The sequence below is a fragment of the Bubalus bubalis genome, chromosome 2 (assembly GCF_019923935.1).
Source record: "Bubalus bubalis isolate 160015118507 breed Murrah chromosome 2, NDDB_SH_1, whole genome shotgun sequence".
Classification (NCBI taxonomy): Eukaryota; Metazoa; Chordata; class Mammalia; order Artiodactyla; family Bovidae; genus Bubalus; species Bubalus bubalis.
The window spans coordinates 89235707-89262977 of NC_059158.1; the positions used below are offsets into that span (position 1 = coordinate 89235707).

Here is a 27271-nt window from a genome sequence, read left to right on the forward strand (position 1 = left end):
TCAACAACAAAAGCCTCAAATAACCCAATTTAAAAATAGGCAAAGCTGTGATAAGCCATAATGGAAAGAATATTAAAAAAAATATATATATATGTATAACTGAGTCATTCTGCACAGAAGTTAGCACACTGTAAATCAACCATACTTCAATAAAACTGAAAAAATAGGCAAAGTATCTGAACAGACATTTTTCCAAAGATGACATACAGATGGCCAATAAACATGTGAGAAAATGTTCATCACTAGGGAACAGCAAATCAAAGACACAAAACAAGTTATTAACTATTAGGACAGCTACTGTTAAATGGACAGGGAGGCCTGGGGTGCTGCAATTCATGGGGCCGCAAAGAGTCGGACACGACTGAGCAACTGAACTGAACTGTTAAAAAAGACAGAATGAAACAGAAAGCAAGTGTTAGAGAGGATATGGAGAAACAGGTGCCCATGAGCACTGCTGATAGGATGGAACCACTATGGACACAGTATGAAGGTTCCTCAAAAAATTAAGAACAGTATTACCGCGTGACTCAACACTCTTACTTCTGGGTATCTACTCAAGAGAATGCATAGATCTCCAAGAATTTGCAAGATCTCGATGAAATATTTGCATACCCATGTTCATAACAGCACTATTCCTAATAGCCAAGAGGCGGAAGCAGTGCACGTGCCCACTGAGTGGATGAATGGATTAACAACATAAGGCAAATACATAAACGGAATATTACTCAGCCTTGAGGACATCCTGACACGTGCTATGACATGGACAAACCTAGAAGACATATGCTGAGTGAAATAAGTCAGTCACAAGAAGACAAATATCGTATGATTCCACTTGTATGAAGGACCAAACGTTGTCATTCAGAGAAAGAGAAAGTACTGATAGAAAGACAGCTGCCGGAGGCTGGGGGTGAGGGGTGGTAACAAGGGCTTACTGTTTAGTGGGTGCTGTTTCCGTTTTACACGTAAAAGGAGCCTGGGCTCTGGCTGCACAACGTGCCGTGTATGTAGCAGTACTGAAGTCTTCACTTAGGAAGGTTACGATGGTCAATTTTATGTTATGTGTTTATACCCAATTTTTTTTTTTTTTTAAATGACAGAATACTAAGCTCCTTCACTCTTCCCTAATGTTGATAAACTAGAGGATCTGGTAAGGTAACAAAAACGGAGAAAGAAAAGTGTGGAGATGTGAGGTTTAAATAGCTGTTTTTGAAAACTGATACTTATGTACAATTTATAATGTCCAGGAAATTGAGACCATTTAATTCTAATATCACTGCCTTTTAAAAGCACCAGGCACAGATGTGCAGGATGGCTTCCGCCCCAAGGTCCACAGCTCCCAGCAACACAGTACCTGTCTAATTCTCATGTTAGACACACGTAACTATTCATAAATGACCATTCTCAGGGAGCTGAACATTCCTCCAACACCTGCTTGGTGCATGGAACGTAGAGACTAACAAAGATGTGGGTTTTTCCCTGAAAGACATTTTGTGGTTTTTCATTTATTAAGGTTTTATCCCTTCATTTCTCAGTTAGGGACTCAGGTATTTGACAAAGAGATAAAGACAGTGCCCAAAGCATTTTATATTATTTCAAGACAAAGCTGCATTGATTTAAAAGCAAACCAACTAACTGAGCAGTTATTTCTCACATATATAAAAGTGATTTTTAAATGAACTATACAGGAATTCTATTTCTATGACAATTATAAGAAAATAAAGCTACACGTGCATGTGCGTACACATGCTCACGGATGCGTGCTGCATCCATGTGTGTGTGTGCAGTTTGTCATCATGGAATTTTAAGCTTTTAAGAATCTATCAGAATCTTGACTCCAGTTCTGAAACAGACCGCATGCCACAGAACTAGCAGAAAGCGAAAGCCACCCACGGCACACGCGTACAGCCCGGCCACACTGGGGTGGCATCGCACACACTTGGGGATGGCTCGGATCCCAGATCAGTAGGTGGCCCGGGCCACCTGGCGCGGGTGGGGAGTACGGCCACCGCGGTACCTACGGTCTCCGCGTCGCCGTAGAAGGCGGCCAGGTCCAGGGGGCTGCGGCCGTTCTTGTCCGTCTGGTCGATCTCGGCTCCCTCCTCCACTAGGAACTGGACAACAGCCCTGTGACCTTTCAGACACGCCCAGCTTAATGCCGACAGACCCTCCTTGTCCAGAGAAGAAAGGGTGGCACCTGAAAGAGAAGCCCATTCAATAAATGTGACTTCGGAAAGGCCAGACCTGAGCAAACCCTTCTGCATCCATAGGGGCCTGGCTTGCAGAATATGGCCACCAGGCTGGTGAAATCTGTAGCTGACAGGTGAAACGATCATCCCTGCTGTAGCTGAGCAATGGGTACATGGGACGCACCCCTAAACCCTCTACTTGTGTGCAAGGCAGAAAACGTCCATAACTAATAGACTTAATAAAGAGATTTTTTTTAAAAAAAACTGAATCAGAAAGTATTAAATGGGTCTGCCAAAGCTCTTTTCTTTGTCCACCCAAGAGAAGCCCTCACAGGGGGACAGTGCCGCTACCTTTTGAAAGGAGAAATTCCACGGTGCTCAGGTGCCCTTCGCAAGCAGCCACCATGAGGGGCGTCCGGCCCTGCTTGTCACTTAGGTTCACGTCACAGCCGTGGTCCAAGAGCAACCTAACAATCTGAAAGAAACACTCGGGATCACACACTTGCTGCTGCATCTGAAATCACATGCTCTCTGCTCGGGCTGGTTGTTCCACCTTTAAGAGGAGTGAAAGGACTCTTTTCAAAAACCCCTCTAAGTTATGTGATCCAAGGGGCTTGTAAAATCTTTATATTTTATTTCTTTGAACAGACTCTTCTTTCAAATATATGCTCTTTTTAACACACCCAATTCATTACTCTGTCTATAACACAGGCACACGCAAGGCAGCAGTTTGAAGGAGAGGGGGCTCCTGAGCACAGTCAGGCTCAGCCACTATGAGCCACTATGGAGCAGCTGAGCAGAACCAAGGGGAGTGAGCCAGGGCCCCACAGGGCACTGACGCCACGTTCCTGGTGGGGAAACACCTACCCTCTCCCCTCAGCCGTCTGCTTCCAGGGACAGCTGGACCTTCACACCAGGGGGATTTTACCAAAGCTTCCTGGACAAGAGTCTCTGCCTCAAAGTTATGCCTTTAAACAGGACATGGTGAAAGGAGGACCAAAAAAACCAGACAAGCATCTCCTGCAGTGCCCTCCCAGTGGGAGCTGCTCTGCCTAGGGGGCAGTGGCATCTCCTGCAATGCCCTCCCAGCGGGAGCTGCTCTGCCTAGGGGGCAGTGGCATCTCCTGCAATGCCCTCCCAGTGGGAGAGGCAGTGGTCCTGGGGGCAGTGGTGCAGCTTCTCTCCCTCCAGGACCACATTTGTTCTAATGCCACCACAAGAAGGGGGCGTGTTCCCACTGCTTTCTCATTCTGGACCCACCAACAAATGCTTCCAAACTTCCTCACCACTTAGGGGACACTAAGACCAGGAGAGAGGATCAGCTAGGACATAGCAGGGGGCTGTGAGAGTAACAGGGAACGGATGGGACGAACCAAGCTTTTAGAACTGGAAAGGAGAAAAGCCAGAACCTTGGTGTGGAGCCCTCAAGGCTCCTACTGACAGAGCTGGCAGGAATCAGAAGGGTCACGACTCCATGATGTAAACTGGGGTCTAGAAAATTCTTCCTATAAAGGATGTGGTGAGAGCCGTTTGTTTTTTATGCAGCCGTGTGTAACCTGGAGCCAGGCATGGGGTAGATACATGGTCAGTGTTTACAAAATGAAGGAATGCAAGACTAAACCGCTGCTCTCAGGATCCCTTAATTACGAGCAGCAGCACATCACTCCCAGTAAAAGAAAGCAGCCTGAGTCACAGTGCAGGACCAGAGGGAGACACTTCCTTCCCCAAAGAGCACAGCAGGACCACTCCTCTCCCAAGTGCGCTGGGCAAATGGGTCATCCTGGTATGATAACAACTCTGTTACAGCAAATCTCCTGATGACATGATGGGCTTCACCAGCTCCACTCCCTTCCTTGGTTAAGGGAAGTGGCTATGGGTCTCTGACCTGGTTACCAGCCCACACAGCTGACTATGCTGGCCAGTCAGAGGTCTGCCCTGATGCTGCAGGACTCTCCATACAAGTAGAAGCCAAAAATGTGAGAAAAACAGGGTCCAGCAGCGGCGATGGGCACTTTTTCCAACCACTGTTTCTGAAGCCTCCAGGGTCCCCTGGGTACCTGCCAATGCCCCTGGCGTGCCGCGCAGAACAATGGAGGGACCCCTCTCCTGTTAGTCCGAGACACGGCAGCTCCACGCTCCAGCAGCAGCTCACAGACCTCCAGCTTGCCTCGTCCGGCAGCGGCCGTCAGGGCTACAGGGAGGAGGAGACTGTTAGCATGATGGCCACAGGGTGGTAGCCAAAGGAGGCCACAGATCCTCTGACACCCCTCCCACTGAGAGGAAGGGAACCACGCACTCTGCCCCCACTGAATCTGGGTGAGCTCTGTGACACCTCAGACCAACAGAATACAGCAGAAATGATGCTGCACCAGTGTGTGGGCCCAGGCCCCAAGGGCAGCTTCCAATTCCTTGGAACACGCCTTGGAACCAGACGCCATGCTATGAGGAAGCCCAGGCAGCCTTGAGATGAGGCCACCGGGAGAAGCTGTGTGTGGCTGACGTCCCCGCAGAGAGCCAGCAACCCCGGCCACCACATGCACGTGCCATCCTGGAAATGGAGCCCCAGACTCCACCAAGCCACTCTATCACAGCAGCGCCATCTGTGAGAACCTTCTCTACAAGCCCAGCCCAAATGCAGATTCAGGAGCCACAAAGCATGTGTTTTATTGTCGGTTTTTTTCACAGTATGAGACAACAACAGTATGGGGCAACACAAGCACAGAGATCAGTATTACTGTCCAGCCTCTCTTCTTCCCCTGCTACTGCTGCTAAGTCACTTCAGTCATGTCCAACTCTGTGCGACCCCAGAGATGGCAGCCCACCAGGCTCCCCCGTCCCTGGGATTCTCCAGGAAAGAACACTGAGTGGGTTGCCATTTCCTTCTCCAATGCATGAAAGTGAAAAGTGAAAGGGAAGTCGCTCAGTCGTGTCCGACCCTCAGCGACCCCATGGACTGCATGTAGCCTTCCAGGCTCCTCCATCCATGGGATTTTCCAGGCAAGAGTACTGGAGTGGGGTGCCATTGCCTTCTCCACTTCTTCCCCTAAAGTCATACATTTCAGTCCACAAGAACTAATAAATACTGAGACAGTGAGAGTGTATCATATCATCCCTGCCTTCATGGAGCTTAGAATCTCTGTAACAAGTCCAGATCCTGGACTAAGGATGTTGAGAAAGCAAAAAAAAAAAAAAAAAAAAAAAAAAAGGATGAGCAGACTGTGGAGGGACTTGTGTGCCCAGGCGAACAGCCCAGTTTGGCCCTGAGGCAGGCAGCTGCTGCTGGCAGGGGACACTCTGCAGGGAGGCAGCCAAGGACAAAGCAGGAACTATGCGAAGGGCAAGAATACAGGGCAGGAACCCTCAGGACCACCTCATGGCAGCTGCTGCACCTCTCCACTCCCAGGTCATGACACATAATGGTGGGGGGGGGGGGTGGATTATGAGTAGAAAAGGGGTTCAGTTAGGAGAGGAGACTTCAGCTATGGCATGTGAACCACTGTCTAGAGGGAAGGACAGTGGCAGGTTGTGGTTGTCCCCCCGGCCAGGACGACGCTCTTAGACAGAGGACACGAAGGCGTGAGGGTGGGAAAGAGACACGGCAGGAAAGCTGTCTCCAATGCAGAGAAGGAAGGACGAAGCTTGAGCCTGACGCTGCAGCTCTAGTCCTGGGGCAATTCTTTAAATACAGCCTCACCCCTACAGACTCCTGGCATTCCTACAAATCAGTCAGATGCCTCAGTATGAAAACTGGGAAAACACAGAAATAGGCCGTTCACAAAAGGTGAAGACCAAAGGCCAATAACTCATGGAAAGTGCCCAACCTCACTAGTAGTCCAAGTAACCGCAAAAATGAGACCCCGTGCTGGTTGAAGACGTTCACACCCTTCCAGACGTGCGCCCGGAGGTGCCCCTGTAGCACAGGATGCTTAGCCTGGAGGTGCCCCTGGAGCAGAGGTGCCTATGGAGCACAGAGAGATGTGTACTCGTCACAGCCCTGAGCTGGAGCAGCCCAGCTGGCGTGGACCACCAACCCCATCAACAGATCACCGTGCAAACACGATACAGCAACCGCAATAAACGCTACACAGCTAAATGCAGTGCAATGGGTCAGTCTCCCAGATTTAACACTGATTCCGAGGAACAAAACAAAACAGGGTAACAGTTTGGAACTGAGCGCTCCTGGGCGGTTGCAGGACAGGCCCCAGCTGCCCCCTTTCCAAGAGGGCAGGGCCCAGCTCCCCTGTGAAGCCAGGGGTCCCCCAGCACCCAGACGGCTGAAGTGGGGAACTGGGGGCTCAGCAGTGCAGGGTCCTTGCGTCCTCTCCAGACACCCCTCAGGACAGACAGCATTCCTACTCCAGCTGTGTCGGCCTGGCCATGGCTTAGCTCCCAGGAGCACACAGCAAAGGACATAAATGTGGCACAGGGGCCCCATCTCCCTTGGAGGGACAAAGAAATCCTACCTGCTTTTCCAGTTTTCTGAAGATGGGGAAAACCAGAACAAACCACGGATGGATGAAGTGGAAGCTACCAAGGGTCTTGACCCCAGGTGTCATTCCGACCTGTGTTATACCAACGGGCTCATCACCACCCGTCACATGTCTAAGTTTGTAAATAAATTATATATAAATACTGTAAACAGACTAGTATTTATACTGGTTTAGGTATATATATTAGAGAAGGCAATGGCACCCCACTCCAGTACTCTTGCCTGGCAAATCCCATGGACAGAGGAGCCTGGTGCGCTGCAGTCCATGGGGTCACTAGGAGTCGGATATGACTGAGCAACTTCACTTTCACTTTTCACTTTCATGCATTGGAGAAGGAAATGGCAGCCCACTCCAGTGTTCTTGCCTGGAGAATCCCAGGGACAGGGGAACCTGGTGGGCTGCCGTCTCTGGGGTCGCACCGAGTTGGACACGACTGAAGCGACTTAGCAGCAGCAGCAGCAGGTATATATATACTGGTTTAGGTTCAGACGGATCTGAACACCCGGGGCTGGTTGGTGACACGGAGGATGTGAGCTACTACCTGGGCCTGCGACTCCTCGGAGACCTCCCTGCAGTTAGGGAGCCCCTCCTCCGCAGGGAGCACAAAGCAGGCACACGCGCTGCATGTGGCCAGATGTGGGCAGGACCACATGGAAGGAACAAACTCAAGGCTCTTCCATTTGATGAGCGGCTGATCCACCGTGACATTCCAGTCTCTCTTATTTGGTAAACAAGTTCCATCTGCATCATAAACGGGGCCTTTACACCAAGATTTCTTTTGCAGCTGCCAGTGATTTTTTTTTTTTTTTTTTTTGGCAACAACAGCACATCAAAAATGACAGCCCAGCACTAAAAATAGGACCCTGTGTTTGAGGAAGGCGCCAGAAGAGCCAGGAGTTAGAGCAGCTGAAGTCAGAGAAGAGTGCCGCCAGAGACCGGGCTGGATTCCCTTGTCTTCCCTTCCAGCCGGACTGGCTGCACTTCCGGTTATCAGCCCACCTTTGAGATGGTAAAATGCCTCTCCGCACAGGCTGGAGTCCCACACAGTTGGCCTAACAGGGATCACAAATTCTTAACCAGGCTCTTACTTTCAAATGACGCCCCAAACAGTGGGACCTGTGTTTCCCCTTTTCAACTCAGATTGAATCTTTGGTGTCATCAGGACCCCTGAGGCTGGTGGAGGGGGCGGGCATCTCAAGTTTCACCAACCACAAGGATCTAAGGATACCATATTCGGAAACAAGGGAGACTGAAGACGAGTGAACCACATGCTTAAACAAACAAAACCACAGCAGAATTCTGCCCAGGAATTCCAGCTATTCTGCTGGAAAAACGCTGTGCCGCAGGCTGACCACCAGCCTCTGACAAGGGTCAGTGCACTCGGCCTGGCCAGAGAAGAAGGGGGAGGGAGCAGGACAGGAGAGAAAGCACCTGATGGTGTGGCAAGGCCTTGGCTTCTGGCCAAGGGAATTTGACGAGGAAAGAGGAAGAAAAAGGACTTGGTATGAAAAGGCGGTGGGCTCTAAATATCAGTGTGAGCTCACGGCGCTTCTCAAGACCCACACTGAACATCATTTCTCCTACTAGCAAAATCCTCAACAAGGTGGCATTTTTGCAGCTAAATTCCCATGAAGGCATAGATCATTTTCTGACTAAAATTTTTCTGCAGGAATACAGTCTTCTGTCTTCAGAGCATGGGGAGATTTGTCGTGGCAGATGTTCATTTTAAGAAAACCCAATTCACACTCAGCAATTCGAAACCTTCACTGAAAAACATCAGGGAGAGATGATTCTTGCATAAATGGATCGTTTGCAGGAATCTTATACTCACTAAAGTTCTCTGGGCAAAGACACAATTTACAAAAACTCAACTGTCAACTCACCTGGAACACAGTCATTCCATCAACAGGGCTGTTTATGACATTTTACGCCAGGTCTGTCTCTCTCTCTCACACACAGAGGGATGTGTGGCTTAACAAGCCTGGGGGTTTCAACGACGACTGTCGCCCCCTGACACGCTTCTGTCCTTAGAAGGGTGACAGGTCGGAGCACACACAGGCAGTTCCCTGCTTCTGGACACTGACCTTCCCTTACCTCAGACACTGACGACCCAGGCCGCCCTGCCAGGCCCGAGCTGAGCACAGGAGCCAGCTGCAGCCGCAGAAGCACTTCCTGCCGGCTGAGATGGCCCCAAGAGGGACGGAGGGGGGCCAAGGGGCTCAGCTGGGCTTCCGTGCTTGTGCTTACTGGTGCACTTTATGTCCTAACATACTGGTTTTTCCCATCTCTCAGAAAAATGGATGGAAAATGAACTCTGGTAAGCAGCAGGGTTGCGACCAAGATGGAGACCATTAGATGTGACAAAGGCAGAGAAGATGGAGCCTCGGCGGGAGAACAAGGTGAAAGGCATCACGGAATGCTGGGGACCGCTCCGCTCTCTTATCTAGACTATGACGCTTAGAAAAATAATTTGGGATTTCACAGTTTTTTAAACCTCTTTGGGAGTGGCAGCCCCTCCCCCTGCACTTTCTAATAACTGGCCTCTGGAGAAGTTGCTACCGCAGAGGTTACTCAGCCTGTGTTTCGCTTTGCTGTCCCTGTGGGTCCGGGCAGGGCGGCCACTCGGACAGGCTGGTCCCAAAGGCCTCTGACTGAACGCAAGTAGCGCTCTGACCCCTCCCGGAAAGCCAGGGGACACCCCCTCCTCCACCTTCTACAGACTGCATTTATAAAAAACCCAAGCTCACAGCCTTGTTCTGTGAGGCATTTCCTTCCTGGTTGAGGGAGGAGGAAGCTTCCATGAAAAGAATAAACTTCCCAACAGCTATAAATTCTTCATCTCCACAAAGACCTGAACCCTCAACAATGCAAAGGATAAAACGATACACAATAAAGACTGCCCTGACCGGAAAATGCCATTGCTCTGGGAGACCAACTCCCAGGAGCGCCCGGCACCCCTGGCCTTGGCGGACGCCCATGCTGGAGGGTGACCTTATGAACGGGAAGCCAGTCCTGCCCACATACTCCCTGAAGCACACGAGTGGCTGTTTGGAACACCTTCCTCATTGTTCTGACCCTTCCTTATGGTCAGCATGTGGCACAAGTCTCCCAGGAGGGCCTGAAGCTGCAGGTCTCAGTGGGGTCAAGGAGAGGGAACCTCTGTTACAAGGCAACAAGCAGCAACCCAGCGGCACGTGAAAATGTTGCCTCCCCTGCTGTATCAGCCCATTTCCCAGTGAACTATTTATAAAGCAAGACAGGAGCCAGATGTGAGGAACCCAGACACTCCTGATGTGCGACCAATTCTAGAGTGAAAACATGCCGTCAGTCTCTGTACACAGATTAAACACGAACCTCAAGTTGCCAAGGAATTGTTTTAAATAAATAAAATATGCAACTGCCACGGGACTTCACGTGTGATCAAACTTCTTTGTCCCTTATAGTCTCTTGCGATGATGCACTTTGTGATTCTAAGGAACCTAGGTTTTTAGAACTTTTAAAAAAGGATAAGAAAAACAGTGCAATGTGAGATTACCAGACAAGATGGCAGAGTTAGAAGGACCTTGAGCTCATCTCCTCTCAGGAGGAAAATAAGAAGATTCTGACATTTTAATAATATACTCTGATATTTGTGAAGTGCTTCCTACAGGACACTTCATGGTCCTTCAAATTCACAAATTTATTTAATACACAGCTAACTTCTATGAGGCAAGTACCACTCATCCTGGTTTTACTGATGTGGAAACTATGGCCCAGAGAAGTTAAAACAACTCACCTAAGGCCACACAGCTAGTGGAAGGCACGAAAGCATGTGATGCCAGGGAGTCCAGCTGGAGTCTGAGTTCTTAACTCTCACACTTTGGCCCCTAAAGAATCTCTTTTAAAAAATATTCAATCAATCAGACTAAGAATGTTGTTCTAGAACAAGGGTACCAGAAAATACTTTTCTTCTCCTGAAGAATTGTTAAGCTTTCTCCCACAGACAGTAAGAATAATCCACAATGAGTGTGCTCCCTTCTCACTCTGGTCAAAAGGCATCCTAAGGCCAAAACAGTAGTTCAACCTGGCAAGCACACAGGACATTACGGCAGGAATATCCACGCTGTTCCTTGTGTCCTGTTTGTGACCTTTTTTCCCTTTTCTTATATATTTTATTTCAAAGAAGCCTCTTCAAGTCCTTTGAGGGATAATGTGTGCTATAAATAACATAAATTCAATTTAAAAACAATTTCCTAAAATATGGGATGACATAAATCACGTTCCATACAGACTTTGTGCCAAAAACCTATCAGAAGACTGCAGCTCTGACCAGCTGTCACTTCTAAAGCATGCTGAGAATGCTCACATTTTGGGTAGATCCTCTTACACACCGCATTATTTAAAGCATGTACATTGTGCTGTTCCCTCCTCTCCTCGAAGGGATACATGTGAGCCGAGGAGAGCAGAGTTAAAGGCAGGACCCCACATGAGGGATCACTGCAAAAGGGGGACCTTCTGACAAAACCATACTACGCAAGTGTGTGCATGCTCAGTCGCATCTGACTCTTTGAGACCCCACGGTCTGTAGCCCACTAGGCTCCTCTGTCCATGGGGTTTCCCAGGCATAAATATTGGAGTGGGTGGCCATTTCCTCTCCTTTTCCAGACCCAGGGATCAAAACTGTGTCTCTTGCATCTCCTGCACTGGCAGGCAGATTCTTTACCACTAGTGCCCAGCCTCAAAAACAGAAAAAATCCAAATATATTTCAACAAGAGTTTTAAACATTCAAGGTAACTTTTCAACAGGAGAGCAGGTGAACCTCCTGAGCTAGGAGGGAATGTCCAAAACAACAAGCAGCCATGTTTGTGGGTAAAGATGCTCTAAGCTACCAAAATGCATACGAGTGCATGTCTTTATGTTGGAAGCCCAGGTTGTGTTTTTTAATCAAAAGGAAGGAACTCACTAGAACAAAGGCCTCTGTGTACAGCAAAAGCAGCACAATGGAGGTGGGGCACGGGTCTTGGTAAGCGGTCAAGCCACCAGTCCATATGCAGTCGAGATGCCTCTGTGGGCCTCCACAGGCGCCCTCCTCGCCCCTCACCCGCCCCGCAGCACTGGGACACACACTCAGTGGATTCCTGATGTCCTCTGAGCAGAGGACAGGTCCCCATGTCAGGGGCAACCCCCGGGTGTCTTCCAGGGCAGAAAGGGGACAGGCTGTGGACGCACCCCATCCCTCTCCTTCTCACCCCAATCCCCTCTATTGTTGAGTGACCCCATGCCCATCTTCAGCTCCTTCCAGAGCCTGAGTTACCCCCTCCTCCAGTGCCTACATTACTCCACTCTGTCCCTCCCCTCTCATAGTCCTGGGTTACGCCCCCCTCCCATTTCCCTCCCTTTAGGGTCCTGAGTTATCCCCTCCCATCCTTTCCAGGGTTCTGGGTTACCCACCTTCCCCTCCCTTCCTAGGGCCTGGGTTGCCCCCTCCATCCAGAATGTTGGATCACCTCCCTTCTAGGTTATCCCCTCCCTCACACTCTCTAAGGTCCCGGGTTACCCCCTCTTTCATGCTTAGGACAGCCAAAACTTCTACCTTGTTCAGAATGGACAGAAATCTGGATTTCCACCCATCTTACTGCTCTTTTCTAAAGCAAACCCTAGCAGAGGAAGGAATGCCTGAACAAGGACTTCCCAGCAGTACTGATGAGACCTCCCCGGGACCTCCAAAAACTATACAACAGAAGTCACTTGCTTGTCTCTACAAAGCAAATTCCTTCACGTAAATTCTCCACATGTCCCAACAAGCAAGAGATCAGTTCTTTTCTTTCTAGTCTCTCACCTGAATTCTGCCTTGAGAGGTACCTAACCGGTGTGAAGGCCAAACTCAATCCAGAAGTCTCAAATTTCCTTTAAATTCTTAACAAATAAGAGCCCTACTCTGTCTAAAAAAAACCTAAGGTAAAATCTGAAAGAACAGAAGGTTCTTTTAAATCAAGCACCAGGCATCCTGTTGCCTGATGTGCGCGTAGAGTTCTGGGGTGGCTTTGGGTGTGATGAGCTCAGCTGTCCATGGTCCCTGCAGTGGCAGCTTAAGGACACCTCACCCCCCGCCCCCAGAAGGACAGGCAGAGTCCCAGAGTGGAAACTGAAGCAGCTGAACGGGGACAAGAGAAAAGAGAGAAACTTTTTAAAACAGCAAAGATGAAATACAACTCATATTCTGGCTTCCTGGTCCCATAAGGAAACAGGTGTGAGGACCCTCCCCCCAAACTGGTCTGGAAACGTCCCACACCCAGCTGAGGGGCTGTGCTGAGACTCAAGTCCCATCTAGAATTCCACGCAGAATTAGAGAAGAGTGACCCATGACTGGCATACATGCTGGACTAAACTGCCTCCACAAGCAATGATAATGAAGGTTATGCAGCTAAAAATCCCATTTGATTTGCTGGGGAGAAAATTCAACCCTTCTTGGAAATTGAGGAAAATAAAACAATATTTACAACAATTAAGTTTCTTTGGAAAGTATTTACCAACTAAAAAAGCATGAACAACATGAAAGAATATTTGACATGAAACATTTCGGTGAGACATCTAACGACCTCTGACGGGGCATCTCAGTTCAGAACTTAGGGAAGGGCAATCCTTGGGAGTGGGTGGCTAACGGGCAGGATGGCATCCTACCCATGTGTGAAGCCAGGGCTCCAAGCCTGCTGCTACCAACTAGGAGCAGTGAGAAGGATTTCCAAGGGACCACAGGGCACGGCACATCGGGGGCTGGCAGTCGGGCTGGCGGTGTGGGGAGGGAGATTTATGCACACAAAGATGGGGCTGGCACTGGCCATCTTGGCCTGTTGGTCATGTCCATGCTGTGGGTAGTTGCTAATAGCTAGGTGTTTCAAAAGATGCAGTACAGCACCCAGCCACGTAGATGACTGGGTCGAGGGCTTCTAAGCCAGCCTGGAGTCCAGCAGCACGTGACCTGCACTATGACAGACAAGAAGACACAGAGGACATGGTCCCAGTGAGCAATGGGCTCCTGACCTCTTTCCTCCAACAACACAGCTTCTCCCAAATTATTCTGCAAGGTGAGTGTTACCTACCCTAAAAGTTACATCACTTTGTTTTCTTTAAACCCACCTGTCCGCTCAGTCAACAGCTATGTACCAAGCACCAGACAAGACCAGTGGCTAGTGGCTACGAGGCTGGACGTACAGATAGCAAGCATTTCCATCATCACAGAAAGTTCTGCAGGACAACATGAGACCAGACACAGTGATTACAGAAAGAAGAGCACAGGAGACTTGGAGAGTTCTGCCCTCCTGAAACCCATAATGTAGGCACAATAAGCTTTCATCAGGTAAGCAACAAGAGATACAAGACCGGCAAGAACAAATGGTTCTTCCAGAAGCTGCGGTTTTAGGTCTGTCTCAGTTAATAAAAATATTTTTTAAAAGTTAAAAAAAAAATCAAAAAACAATCAAATTTATAAGCAGTAAGTACTAAGCAGGGAACTGTAACGTGACCCCAAGGAGTCAGGGCTGGGAACGCTTTGCTTACAAAACAGGCGTATTCACTGAAATAAAAGCGTTTCTATTCCCCTAAAGAGCAAGAGGTTCTGACTAGAGACAGACAGCAGGCTCACAGACTTGAGAGAGGCCTGGAGTTTGGGAGCACAGTTCCTCTGACAATTCACAGCAGCATGAGGTCACCAGTTAAGCATTTCTGATCATTTTATCAGGCTGATTCCCATCGAACACTGACAAGGGAACAGTAACTCACTTAGGTCAAGACTTCGTGGGAGCCAGCACTTGTTTGTCATGACTGTGGAATGCCTGAAGCAGATAACTTGAGCATCTGATGGGTTCTTGTCATGGTTCAGGCTGCCCAGAAACTACAGGATCAAGGCTGTTTGTGTGAACGGGCAGGTGGCCTCGGCAGCCACACAGGCAGAGCTGCTGGCTGGAGACATACCCCAAGCCCACTCCGGGAGCTGCAAGCTTTCTCCTCACTCTTCTTCCACTGGAGTGAGTGTCACACTCTTTATTTGCGTGAGAACAAGGGAAAGTGCTGAAGAGCTACAGGACTGATTTTGAAGGGCTGGATCTAAAAACCAAACAGACCAAACAGACATAAAAAGGAAATGGCTCCAGAGGTTGGTGGAAAGGGAAACTACATAAATCAGGCTCTCTGCTCTCCAAAACCAGGAGAGATACAGGTAGCTGAGCTCCAAACAGGGCGGTACAGCGCTGCATGGACACCATCAAAGCTGGGCAGGTGAGCCAAGAACAGACCATGGAGACCCTGCAGGAACCCCGTCAGCTGCTATTTTAAATCCAAGTTGTTCATAGCTAATCTACACTGCATAGACATGAATGAACTCTTGGGATCCTACCCTCAAGCTGCGGCCGGAGACAGATAAGTTCCATTCTAGAGTGTTTTAGGCACAAAGCACCACTGACTACACCCAGGAATGAGGATCAAACCAGGAAGGAGAGCAACTGCTTTCATTCTGCGCGTCTTTAGCAATTAGAAGCAGCGCACAGAGCATGCAACCCACCCAGGCTGGGGGACCACCAGGTCGCCGCTTGCTGAGAACAAGGACTGCGAGCTGCCCCATCGACTCAGGCTGTCTTCACCGGGGCCGTCTCTTCCAGAAGGCATTTGGGGTCAGGTAATGTGGACCCTGTGTGGCTGAATCCCAAACACAGACCTCACAATCTGGGCAATGCAGTACACATCTATGCAAAACCCCATATATGCAGATGTTCCCTCATCTAAAACTTCCTCTGCAAGATTTCCAAGTGTTCCTCTGACAACCACTGACTACGGTCTGTAGTGGCAGACATGGGTGGACATTTCTGAAAGAACACAGGAGAAAAATATCACACAGAAAAATGCAGAGCAGGCAAGACTGGTTTTTCTGACATGCAGCCACCGAGTACAGCAGGGGCTTCTAAGCCTGAGAAATAGTGCTTAGCTTTCTCTTGGTTTAAATTTTTTCCAAAGTCTCTCACACTCTCAGCTGAGGAAATTCAGGTTTACTGCCTGCAGAGGAAAGCTATGAGCTGTTTCTCAGGCTGCAGAGTGGTCTGAAGGTTATACACAAGGCTTTGCAAGGGAGAAGCTGAACCATTAGTCATCCTTTCACTGAGGCTGATGGGAGCCTGTAGTTTCTCTTCCATGCTTCTTTAGCCTACAACCTGGCAGATTCTCAAGGGGGAAGGAAGGAAGGTGCTTACTGAAACTCAGGACTGGTCATCTCGAGAAAAAACAGACCACACAAACAGCTCTCAAATGAAAGCCTTCTCTGCTTCTCTGGATTTTTTTTTTTTTTTTTTGGCCCAGAAAGAAAACACCCTTCTAATATTAAAGATCAGAGATTCTTATTGAGCTAAGTGAGGGGTGTTACAGGTACTGGCACTGACCCCCATCATCATCACGGCTCCTCTCATTAGTGTTCCTGTGAGACCGGCACTTAGACAGCTGCTTACGGTGATTCTCTGTTTGTCCCGAGGCCACAGAGGCCCTGAAATCACCTGGGTGGACTTTTAGGAAAGGAGTGTCCTATCCTTCCCAGGTGGCGCAGTGGTAAAGAATCTGCCTGCCAGTGCAGGAGACGCAAGAGATGCGGGTTTGATCCCTGGATCAGGAAGATCCCCTGGAGAAGGGCATGGCAACCCACTCCAGTATTCTTGCCTGGAGAATCCCTTGGACAGAGGAGCCTGGCAGCCTACAGTCCATGGGGTAACAAGGAGTCAGACATAATTATTGGACTGAGCCTGAGCACATACCTGTGTGTGTGTCAAGTCACACACCCTAATGAATCAATTTCTAGGCCCAACTGCCCCAGGGGTTCTGACCATAGGGAACACCTGGCCAAGATTGTCACATCTCATTCAGTCTTCACCAGATCCTAGAAAGCAGGATTATTTACCTCATTTGACAAAGAGGCAAAGACCCTGCCTCCAGGCCCCAGAGGACAGGGATCTGGCCTTCCGAAGTAGCACAAAGAAAGCCATGCGCTGACCTGTGGGCTACCTTGAGGCCCACAGCACAACAGGAAGTGGTGGAAACTTTCACCAAATATGGAGTAGCCCATACTCTTGAAATGACTGGGGACAAGACTCCATAAGGAATTAAAGCCAATATTTACATCTATACACATGGACCCCAAGCATAATCTAAACCCGTCTGTGAGTCCTGCACTCTCCCTGAACCTAGTGGACATGCCACCACTCTTGCCCTTTAACACCAACCCCCCTGCCACCAGCCCACCACCCACATCTCCACAACTAGCATTATAAGCCCCATGCATGCGCCTGGCAGCATCTACAGGGGAGTTGGGTGGGGGGGTTGACAGGGGAGGAGGGGCAGTGGGGAGGGAGTTGGGGGGCGAGCACCTGTGCTACCCATCAAGAAACTCTTTGAGGCTTTTCTTAAGTATGAGTTAGCTGAGGGACTCTACACACCACCGTTTGGTTTGTTAGGAAATAATTGAGAAGCAGTTGGAAATAAATCTGTGCAGGAGACACTGAAGTCATACACAGGACGCAGCCTGGAAATGCATGTTAAACACCATTGGTTACATTTGGTAAACAGCAACTGATAAAGTCTCACACTTCTAAAACCAATTCAGTCAAATGGAAAATTTCAAAGCAGCCTTATTTACATTAATATTAACCTGACAAGTAGCCAACTCAGATCTTCCTAAAGATTTACTACAGTTCAACACACACACGCCACACCAAAGGAAATGGACCCTGTAGCTGGTATTCAGTCTGTTGTACAGGCTCCATGAGGACTGAGTCCTACTCTGGAGAAGGCAGGCCAGAGCCTTCCTTGCTGAGCACCTTGGATTCAGCTGAACACGGGGCTGCAAGTTCTGCGCTGCTCATGGTGCAGTCACAGGACGACCAGGTTGCTTAGGACATGAAAACACTCAGCGAGGTGGAAAGCACCGCCTCGTCCGGGTATTTCTAGCTGACATTCATCAGAGGCACAGGAACTGCTGGTCTAATTCAAAATGATTCAAATTGCACTTGCTTCTAGAAAAGTTTTACTCATCATTTGGGAAGTTTCAAAAGCTCTTAACTTCAAACGCTTTGTGATAACAATAGGCCCAGATGCATCCCATGTCATTCTTAAGACAACTGGGCCAAAATGGCGGCGAGGACATCAAGCAGCTACTTGGCCCCAGCTACAAGCAGGGGAACCGTAATTACCTGTTTCTCCCCACAGCGTGTCGGTGCCATTGACGTCTATTTCATGTTCCTTTTCCAGTTCCAGCAAGCACTGGAGCACCTGTCAAGTGGCAAGGTGATTTAATGAGTTTTCAAAGCCATATGCGCTTATTATATCCTGTGTATCAAAGGAGAGAACGTGTTGTTTTTTAACCGTGATTATCTCATGCTGCACAAGGAGAGAGAATATAATGAAAATGGTTTTCCAGCATAATTCATATGCTATTCACACTTTCACTTTGAGAAGAAGAAGAAAAAAAAAAAGTGAATTTCGGCAACACTGTTCAGGATTACTAGGTACTCAGAATTCTAATGAATTCCAACATGACCCAAATATGCCAGCCTCATCAACAAAGGACAGGGGAGATCATACAGAGTGCAGCTTCTGCATAAATCGCCAGAAGATGGTGAATCCCTTTCTTCACAAGGAAGGAAAACAAGGTGATGTATATACCTTTCAATAAAATAATGCTGCTTCAAATGCTTTTTCCACTCACATTATTCTTTCCCCTCGGTCAAACAGCAGGGTGCGTCACAGGGGTGGGGGCAGGGAGCCAGAGGTATCTGAGCCCTTAACCAGAGTCAGATCCACCCTGCTCTCCAGCATCCACCCTGCTCACCAGCAGCCATCTTCCAGCTCCCCAATCCACTCATAATAAGGGCCCCACATCCTAGTCAGGAAACCTGTGAATGTTACCTTACGTGGGAAGAGGGGATTTGTAGATCTGACTGCGAATCTTGAAATGGGATGATTATCCTGAATTATCACAGCGTATATTGTATACATACTTGATACGATCACAGCTGTTTATAAGAGGGACAGGAGGAACCAGGGCCAAGGGAAGGATGAGGTGAGATGACAGGAAGCACACTCGGAAGACAGAGGCAGGGCCACAAGCCAAGGAGTGAGGTGGATTCTAGAAGCTAGAGGAAAAAAGAGAAACACTCTTCTCTGAAGCCTCCAAAAGAAACACTGGCTTCCTGACCCAACTTAATTTCAGCCTTCTGACCTCCAGAACAGGTTGCTTCAAGCCACTGAAGTCTGCGGTCACTTACTACGACAGCATGAGGAAACTAACACGCCCCTCAAGGCCTGTGGTGAATGAGCCCTGTCCTCTGCCATGAGGCAGTGGCTGGCTGCTTTCCCACGGCTCCTCACAGCCAGTTTCACAACAGCCTGAGACCAAGGTCACATCCAACGTGGCTTCGCTGTCCTTCCTAAGATGATTTTTCACCTTCTGGACCTATGCAGATTTAGGGAACAGTTTAAAAAGGAAAAGCATCCACATTCAAATATGTCGATTTAACATGCTCCCTCTGTATCTATGTAAACGGGTCTTTAAAAATATTTCTTTGTATTTTTAATCTAAAAAAAAAAATAAACCCAGCATATGGTAATGTTTAATACATTTTTATGAAATGTGTGCTTTGTTCATTTTTTATGAAAAAGAGTATTTTCTCCAAAACTAAAACACAGTTAACTTGACTAGCATTGTTTTACATTTCTATAAATTTCTTTTATGTCTGTCCTAAGAGAAGATAGCTTCTTTTTCTTATATGCTTCTGTATTCAACTTGCTGCAATATATTGTCTTGGTTGAAGTAGTGTATATGTGCATTTTTGACATTTTAAATGCCAACAATAAGCCAGCTAGCTGCGTGTATGTGTGTATCTGCTCCAGTGTCTTAAATGGTAAAAGTCAGCCAGCCAGCTTTGTACCCAAATTTACTTTGGTACATTTACATTTTACATTTGGTACATTTACATTTGGCACATTTACTTTGGTACAAAGTCATTGTGGGGAAGAATCTTAGAAACAATGGCAACTCTAATCGCCTGAAGACACTACAGAGTGAGAAATACATGGAAGAAAAAGGGTAAAATATTATTAACTTCACAGACACATGGGTCAGAAGATGACAACAAAATCTTCAAATCGAGGAATACTGACACCGGCCAGAAATCAGTGCTGGATATAACTACTGCATGAAGTTCTCCTTCAGTGCAGGAACCGTAGATGACAAGCATGCTTACATGCTACCAGAGCGTGTTCTATTTTAAACACCTCTATTTTTAAAAATCCTTCGAATACTCAAGAACAAGTTTAGAATTAGGATTCCATGTGATTATTGTTCAAAGACCACAAGGACAAGAGGATGAATCAAAGCAGGAAAAGGAGAGGAGAGCAGGACTAGAAGGTAAAAACAGAACAAGGAGGGAAGACAGGAAGCAGCAAGGCGGGGCAGAGTGCGCGCGCCCTGGAGGGGCTCCTTCCACTCGCAGGAAGGCTGTGGTAACAACAGAACACCTTTACACGTGGTGAGACCAACTGCTCTGTTTGGAGACCCTCATTTCCTTTCATTCCTTCAGTGCATCGCAAGCAGGCAACCTGGAAGAAGGTGAGTGCGAAGCGCCCAGCCCCCCGGGCTCCCGCTTTCCCAGGGAGTACCCTGGGAAAGGCCCCACTCACCGAGCCGTGGCCCATGCTGGCGGCCGCTGTCAGCGCCTGCTGCAAAGCTTGGCTCTTCCTCAGCGCGCCGGGCTGCGGCGGGCCCAACGACCACTCGCAAGTCAGCAGGTAGCGGAGAACGTCGCTGTGGCCCCTCAGTGCACTGTGGACCAGCGCGCACTGGCCTTTCTTATCCAAGTGGTCCACCTGGGTGGGGAGCGGGGGCAGGAGCAGGGGAAGGTCACAGCTGAGCATCATTTTGTCACAGTGACCACATGTGCTGTGAACAAACCCCATCCCACTGCAGATGTACGGGGTTCGTGTCCCAGTGTGTCTCTCTGGAGAGTCTCTGTCTGAATTATTGCAACTGATGCACTGTTCCAGGCCTCGAGTTCCCTCTGTAGATCTAGTGATCACAAGGCATCCTCTTCATGCCGTTCATGGAAGAAGGGAAGTGCTTCTGTTAAACCTTCCTAGTGGATTCATACTGCTCACACTGCCCCTCCATTTCCACCTCCAGACCATGGGTTGGCTTTATTTGGAGGCTAGCTGAGCTCTGTGAGGGGATGGAATCATATAGGTGGCTTATGTAGGCAGAGCCTCTGGGTCGAGGTGCAGAGCATCTTCAGAATTTACAAGTGAGGCTGGACCCTAAGTCCTCTCCCAGCCCAAGATCCCAGGCTTAGACAGGGCATGAAGTTTTATCTGCTGTCTCTTGGACCATTACGGGTATGCAGCCCTTGGTCACTGCCCCTTTGTGGCTGACCAGCCTTCCTGGCTTTGTGGCCACACTTGGCATGCTGGCACGACCTGGGTCACCTGCCTTCCCCAGTAAAATGCCACTTGGAGTCCCTTCCTGCCCTTCCTTGTTCAGAGCTGGGTTTTCCAGATCCCTCCCTTTTGCTGGCTTTCCTGTTTCAGTGACTAAAGAACTGTTCTGCCCCCCAAATCACAGCTTGCCACAGATTAAGGATACTGCACCCAAGTGACCAGGGTTGGGAAGAACAGGTTTTGTCTGCCCTCATACCTGCTCCCCAGAGAACTAGAAGCTCCAGTTCACTTCCTAGGGAGACAAAGGGCATGAAGAGGATGCCTTGTGATCACTAGATCTACAGAGGGAACTCGAGGCCTGGAACAGTGCATCAGTTGCAATAATTCAGACAGAGACTCTCCAGAGAGACACATTGGGACATGAACCCCATACATCTGCAGTGGGATGGGGCCAAAATGCTGTATTTTCGAGAGAAAAAAGCAAAAAGACTCCCATAGTTACTATAAGTCTAACGTCTTTTGTTGAACTTCAAAAAGCCTAACTATAAAGAAGAAGAACAAATATCAGCAATTTATTTCTATTGCTGTACAAAAGTACATTCTCCCTTCCCCAACAAAGTGCTTAAAATAAACAGTTTACTATAAACTTGGCACTGTTCTCATTCAACCTATTAACACTGACAGTCCTTGAGCAACTTGTTAATAATATAGTTACTTTGCATTGTTTTAGGCACATGACTTCCAAGACCCACAGAACTCGTTTATTATTATTATTTTAAAAGAAGACATAATATGAAATAAAAAGAAAAGAGAAAAAAAATCACATTTAAATCTTCAACTCATCCAGTGCAGAGTTAAATTCTGTGACAAGTTCAAAGGCAACACTTGCAGGCTTTTTACAGGATGGCCTTACTTGGGCCTCTAATGACCAGGAGCCTCCCCTCAGGCAGGATTAAGCAGAATAAGAGGTTTGAACAAAACATACGGCCCCCTCTCCCTCTGGAAGACAATATACTTCTATCACACATACCCACATCAGGGCACATCACACACTGTAGCTCCACCCTTTCTGTTTATGTTCATTGCAACTTGACAAAGTAGAGGCAGAAGGGAGCCTGGCCCAGCCAATGAGAATTCTACCAGCAATGGGAGACACTTCCCACCTCTGTGGCCCCCTTCAGCCCTCTGAGGGGAAGGCTGTCACTTACCCTCGCCCCCTTCTTGGCCAGCAGACACACCAGCTTCATGTGGCCTGCAGCGGCCGCGTAGCAGAGGGCAGTCATGCCGTTCTCCGACATGCCATCCAGGCAGGCGCCGAATTCCAGAAGCAGAGTGACCACTTCCTCGTGGCCAAGGTGAGACTGGACACACAGGATCGGGGCGTTATTTAACACTTCGGTCCTGTAGTTCACGTTGGCCCCTCCTAAAATCAGGAGACGGCTCACCTGTTGGAGAATGTCCCCCAACAAGATTAATTTCTCATGAAGTTGGCAATCATAACAATGTTTGTGGCGAAGGGTGGTATCCTTAGTCCAGTGGTTCTCAAACGTGAGTGTGCACTGGTATGACCTCACATGCACTGAAGATGCTCATTCTCGCTGGTGAGAATGCAGAATGGCACAGCTGCCTCGGGAAACTGTGGAGGTTTCTCAGGACCCAGCCATCCCACTCCAGGTACCCGTCCAGAGGAAATGAGATCAGAATCTCAGTGAGATACCCGCACTGCTGTGTGATGGAAGCACTATTCACAATCGCTAAGAGTTGCAGGCAAACTAAAAGGTCAACAGATGAGTGGACAGACAAAAGTGGTATGTACATACACTGGCATATCACCCAGCTTTCAAAAGGAAGGAAATCCTGCCCCATGTGACAACACAGATGAACCCTGAGAACACTGCTCAGTCAATCACGTCTGACTCTTTGTGACTCCACGGACTACAGCCCACCGGGCTCCTCTGTCCATGGCATTTTCCAGGAGAGAATATTGGAGTGGGTTGCCATTTCCTGCACCAGGGGATCTGCCAGGCCCAGAGATCACACCTGCATCTCCTGCACTGGCAGGTAAATTTTTTACCACTGAGCCACCAGGGAAGCTATTGAGAACATTGAAAGTGAAAGTGAAATCGTTCAGTCGTGTCCGACTCTTTGCGACCCCATGGACTGTAGCCTACCAGGCTTCTCAGTCCTTGGGATTTTCCAGGCAAGAGGACTGAAGTGGGTTGCCATTTCCTTCTCCAGGGGATCTTTGCAACCCAGGGATCGAACCCAGGTCTCCCACATTGTAGGCAGATGCTTTATCCTCTGAGCCACCAGGGAAGCCCGTAAGCCAACGATAAAGAGACAAATGCTGTATGACTTCACTAAATATAAGGGACATAGAGTAGTCAAATTCACAAAGATAGAAAGTAGAATAGTGGCTTCCAGGGCCTGGGAGAAGGTGGGGGAAACAAGACCTGTTTAATAGGTGTGGAGATTTAGTTTTATTGTAGAGTTTTATTACTGCACAATAATATGAATATATTTAACACAGATTTCTACCTTTAAAAACAGTTAAGATGATACATTTTATGATGTGTTTTATCACAATTAAAAAACAAAAATTTAGAAATGTCTATTCTCTGGACTCAGACCTCTGGATTCAGTAGGTCTGGCGGCGGTGGGAGTGCGGTCTAAGAGTGTGCCTGTTTACTGAATTCCCCCCAGGTGATAGAGATGCTGTTGGTCTGGGGATCACATTTTGAAAACCACTGTCTGATCCAAATAAAAACAGAAAATTCATTTTGGGGGACAATGAAATAATCATCACGGGATTAAATAATTAACAGTGAGATAATAAAGCCAAAAATAAGAGCATACAGTTTTTTCTTTACAAGGAATTGTACCTGCAAGAAAGAGCAGAATACGTAAAAATGCTCAGATGCTTGGGACTGTCAGCAGCACGAAACTCCTAGAAAAGCATCTGCTTTTCTGACTAATTGCTATATATCCACCACCCACTGAACGCCTTGGATCCAGATATAAAAGGAAATTCATTATCTATAGGTTTAAAATAAAATCATTGAATACTTTATGTGAATTATAACTGTACTAATATTTTCTTCAAGTCTCCAGATCACTGGAAAAATGACACTCCATTAACACCTATTAAGATGCCCACTGCGTTTCTTCAAACAGTCCCTTTCAATGGTCCTGATCACATCAATCACCCCCTGACAGACTCTGGCCGCCTCCGGCTGCCCATTAGGTATGAAAACCACAGAGACTGCGTCTCTTATCTGACCAGAGACACATGGGATCATTAGAGGATCGAGAAAGATGACAAGGAATATAAAATGTGAGGCATTTCAATGATACGGTGCCCACAAGAGTAGCTAACGGAATATTTACAAAGTGATAAATTATTATTCTGGTGGTGACACCACACGTCAGAATAGTGATTCCATACAGACTGGTTAGAACCCAGAGTGTAAGACCTGCAGACTCGCTGGCTGCCACTGAAGCTTGAGCCCTGGGTGACCCAGCCCTCAGCTGCTTCTCTGACCTCCTCTATCAGCACTCTTCCCCTCACTTACCCACCACCCCACTACCCCGCAAAGGTGACCACACTGGGTATAATGCTTGTCCCGTAACAAGGGCAGGCAGGACCCCATCTCCAGGTCTTCCCCTCTCTCCCGTATAGATCCCTCTGCCAGGAATAAATTCCCTTTCCATAGATACACATGACAAAGGATCACTTCCACTGAGTGCCTGCTTCAACGCCAGGACACCAGGGAGAAGTCCCCCCAGTCTATACAGAATGCTCCCAGCCCTCCCCTATGCACAAACCCCCACATCATCCACACACACCAACCCTGAGGACCACCATCTACCCCACACGCTCCATTTCCCATTTGGCCTAGGGCACAAGACACTGGTTCTAAGACACAAGAAGTTCACAGATAAGAGGGGTAAACAAAGCCCCTCTATGGGTGAGGATGGCCCACAAGTCAGTTCCTTCCCACTATTAGGACCATCACTTATAATTAAGGAAGGACCTCTTAAAGTAGGGGGAGGGGGGAGATAAATTAGGAATCTGGGGTGAGCAGATATACATTACTATATATGAAATAGATCAATAACAGGACCTGTACTGCACAGCACAGGGAACTACACTCGATATTTTGTAACAACCTGTAAGGGAGAAGAATCTAAAAAAGAGTGTGTGTGTGTAAGGGAGTGTGTGTGTGTAAACTGAACCACTTTGCTGTGCATCTGAAACTATCTGTAAGGGAGAAGAATCTAAAAAAGAATGTGTGTGTGTGTGTGTGTGTATGTCTAAGGGAGTGTGTGTGTAAACTGAACCACTCTGCTGTGCCTCTGAAACTATCTGTAAGGGAGAAGAATCTAAAAAATGTGTGTGTGTTTGTGTGTGTGTAAGGTCCGTCTAGTCAAGGCTACGGTTTTTCCAGTGGTCATGTATGGATGTGAGAGTTGGACTGTGAAGAAGGCTGAGCGCCGAAGAATTGATGCTTTTGAACTGTGGTGTTGGAGAAGACTCTTGAGAGTCCCTTGGACTGCAAGGAGATCCAACCAGTCCATTCTGAAGGAGATCAGCCCTGGGATTTCTTTGGAAGGAATGATGCTAAAGCTGAAACTCCAGTACTTTGGCCATCTCATGCGAAGAGTTGACTCATTGGAAAAGACTCTGATGCTGGGAGGGATTGGGGGCAGGAGGAGAAGGGGACGATAGAGGATGAGATGGCTGGATGGCATCACCGACTCGATGGACGTGAGTCTGAGTGAACTCTGGGAGTTGGTGAGGGACAGGGAGGCCTGGCGTGCTGTGATTCATGGGGTCGCAAAGAGTCGGACACGACTGAGCGACTGAACTGAACTGAAGGGAGAAGAATCTAAAAAAGAATGTGTGTGTGTGTGTAAACTGAACCACTTTGCTGTGCATCTGAAACTAATGCAACAGTATAAATCAATACTTTCAAAAAAAAAAAAAAAAAAGGCACACTTGTGCCCACGCAACTAGACCCATCTCATCATTCACAGAGTCACAGGGGGAGGACCATCTTCCAACCTCACCAGGTCAACAACAACCCAGCCCCCAGCTGCCAACCAGCACATGTGGACAGAAGGGCAGAAAACAGAGAGGAGAAATCAGGAGAGGTGTCCCTGTCCCCACAGTGACACGGGATACAACCTTGGGCAAACCCATCCCCACCGAGCTTGCTCTACAGCCCTAAATCGGTTTGCTCCTAAAAACAGCACCAGACTCAAGCAGGACTTTAAAGCAATTTTAAAAGGGTAAGTGCCCAACAAAAGTCAGGGTTTTTGAGAAAATGACTTCCCACTGAGTAACCGCCGACAGTGTGGCAGGAATACGACAATGCTGCTGGCACAGTAGGGGTTTTATTGAGGCCCAAGAAATGAGTTCTTAGGCAAGAGCAATACAGAGCAGAACCTGAACAGCTTTTCCAAATTTTCAACACACACACACCAGGGCCTTCCCTGCTGGTCTAATGGTTAAGAATCCATCTTCCAATGCAGGGGACTGAGTTCGATCTCTGGTCGGAGAACTAAGATCTTGTGAGCTGGGGGGGCGCTAAGCCCCCCTGCAACTACCGAGCCCGTGCATCACAACCAGAGAGAAGCCTGCACACCAGAACGCAGAGCACACGCCGCCGCAACCAAGATCTGACGCAGCCAAAACAAACTAAATATTAAACAAGATCAAAGCGGGGGGGGGCATCATTTACCAACATTACAGAAATAAAAAACATTTAAAAACACACACACACACAATAACACTGATGGGCCCACTGGACTCTGGTCACCAAAGGACAGGCAGACACTGCTTGTAAATTCGCAGGGTGACTTTGATCACCAGTTAGTTACCCTCTCTCTCCCCTCTCCCATCAATCCCATTCCCTCTTGAGATTCATGAGCCTAAAAGAACAAGATGATGGATTAAAGAGTCTGAGTTCTCAATCAGCCTCTTAACTAACTTGCTGTGTGATTTTCAGAAAATTACTCAACCTCTCTGTGATTCAGGTGCTGTCTAAGGAGATGACAGTACACCACCCCATTCTACTGGACAGAAACTCTTCTAAGAACGTTGGAAGGTGTGGTCTCAGTAATGTCTTGCATAATACTATATAAGAAAAGTC

At 48.1% G+C, this 27271-nt stretch overlaps 1 protein-coding gene across 13 annotated transcripts in view; it reads right to left on the bottom strand.

The window, feature by feature from the left end:
- Positions 1-27271, bottom strand: part of TANC1 (tetratricopeptide repeat, ankyrin repeat and coiled-coil containing 1) — a 252857-nt gene that overhangs the window by 9922 nt on the left and 215664 nt on the right. For all 13 annotated transcript variants that reach the window (XM_044934922.2, XM_044934949.2, XM_044934939.2 and 10 more), the window contains 6 exons: positions 22325-22561; positions 20367-20552; positions 17879-17957; positions 4244-4377; positions 2538-2661; positions 2019-2194 (listed from right to left, as the gene is read on the bottom strand). In XM_044934922.2, coding sequence (XP_044790857.2) covers positions 2019-2194; positions 2538-2661; positions 4244-4377; positions 17879-17957; positions 20367-20552; positions 22325-22561 — 936 coding nt within the window. The remainder of the gene's footprint in view (positions 1-2018; positions 2195-2537; positions 2662-4243; positions 4378-17878; positions 17958-20366; positions 20553-22324; positions 22562-27271) is intronic.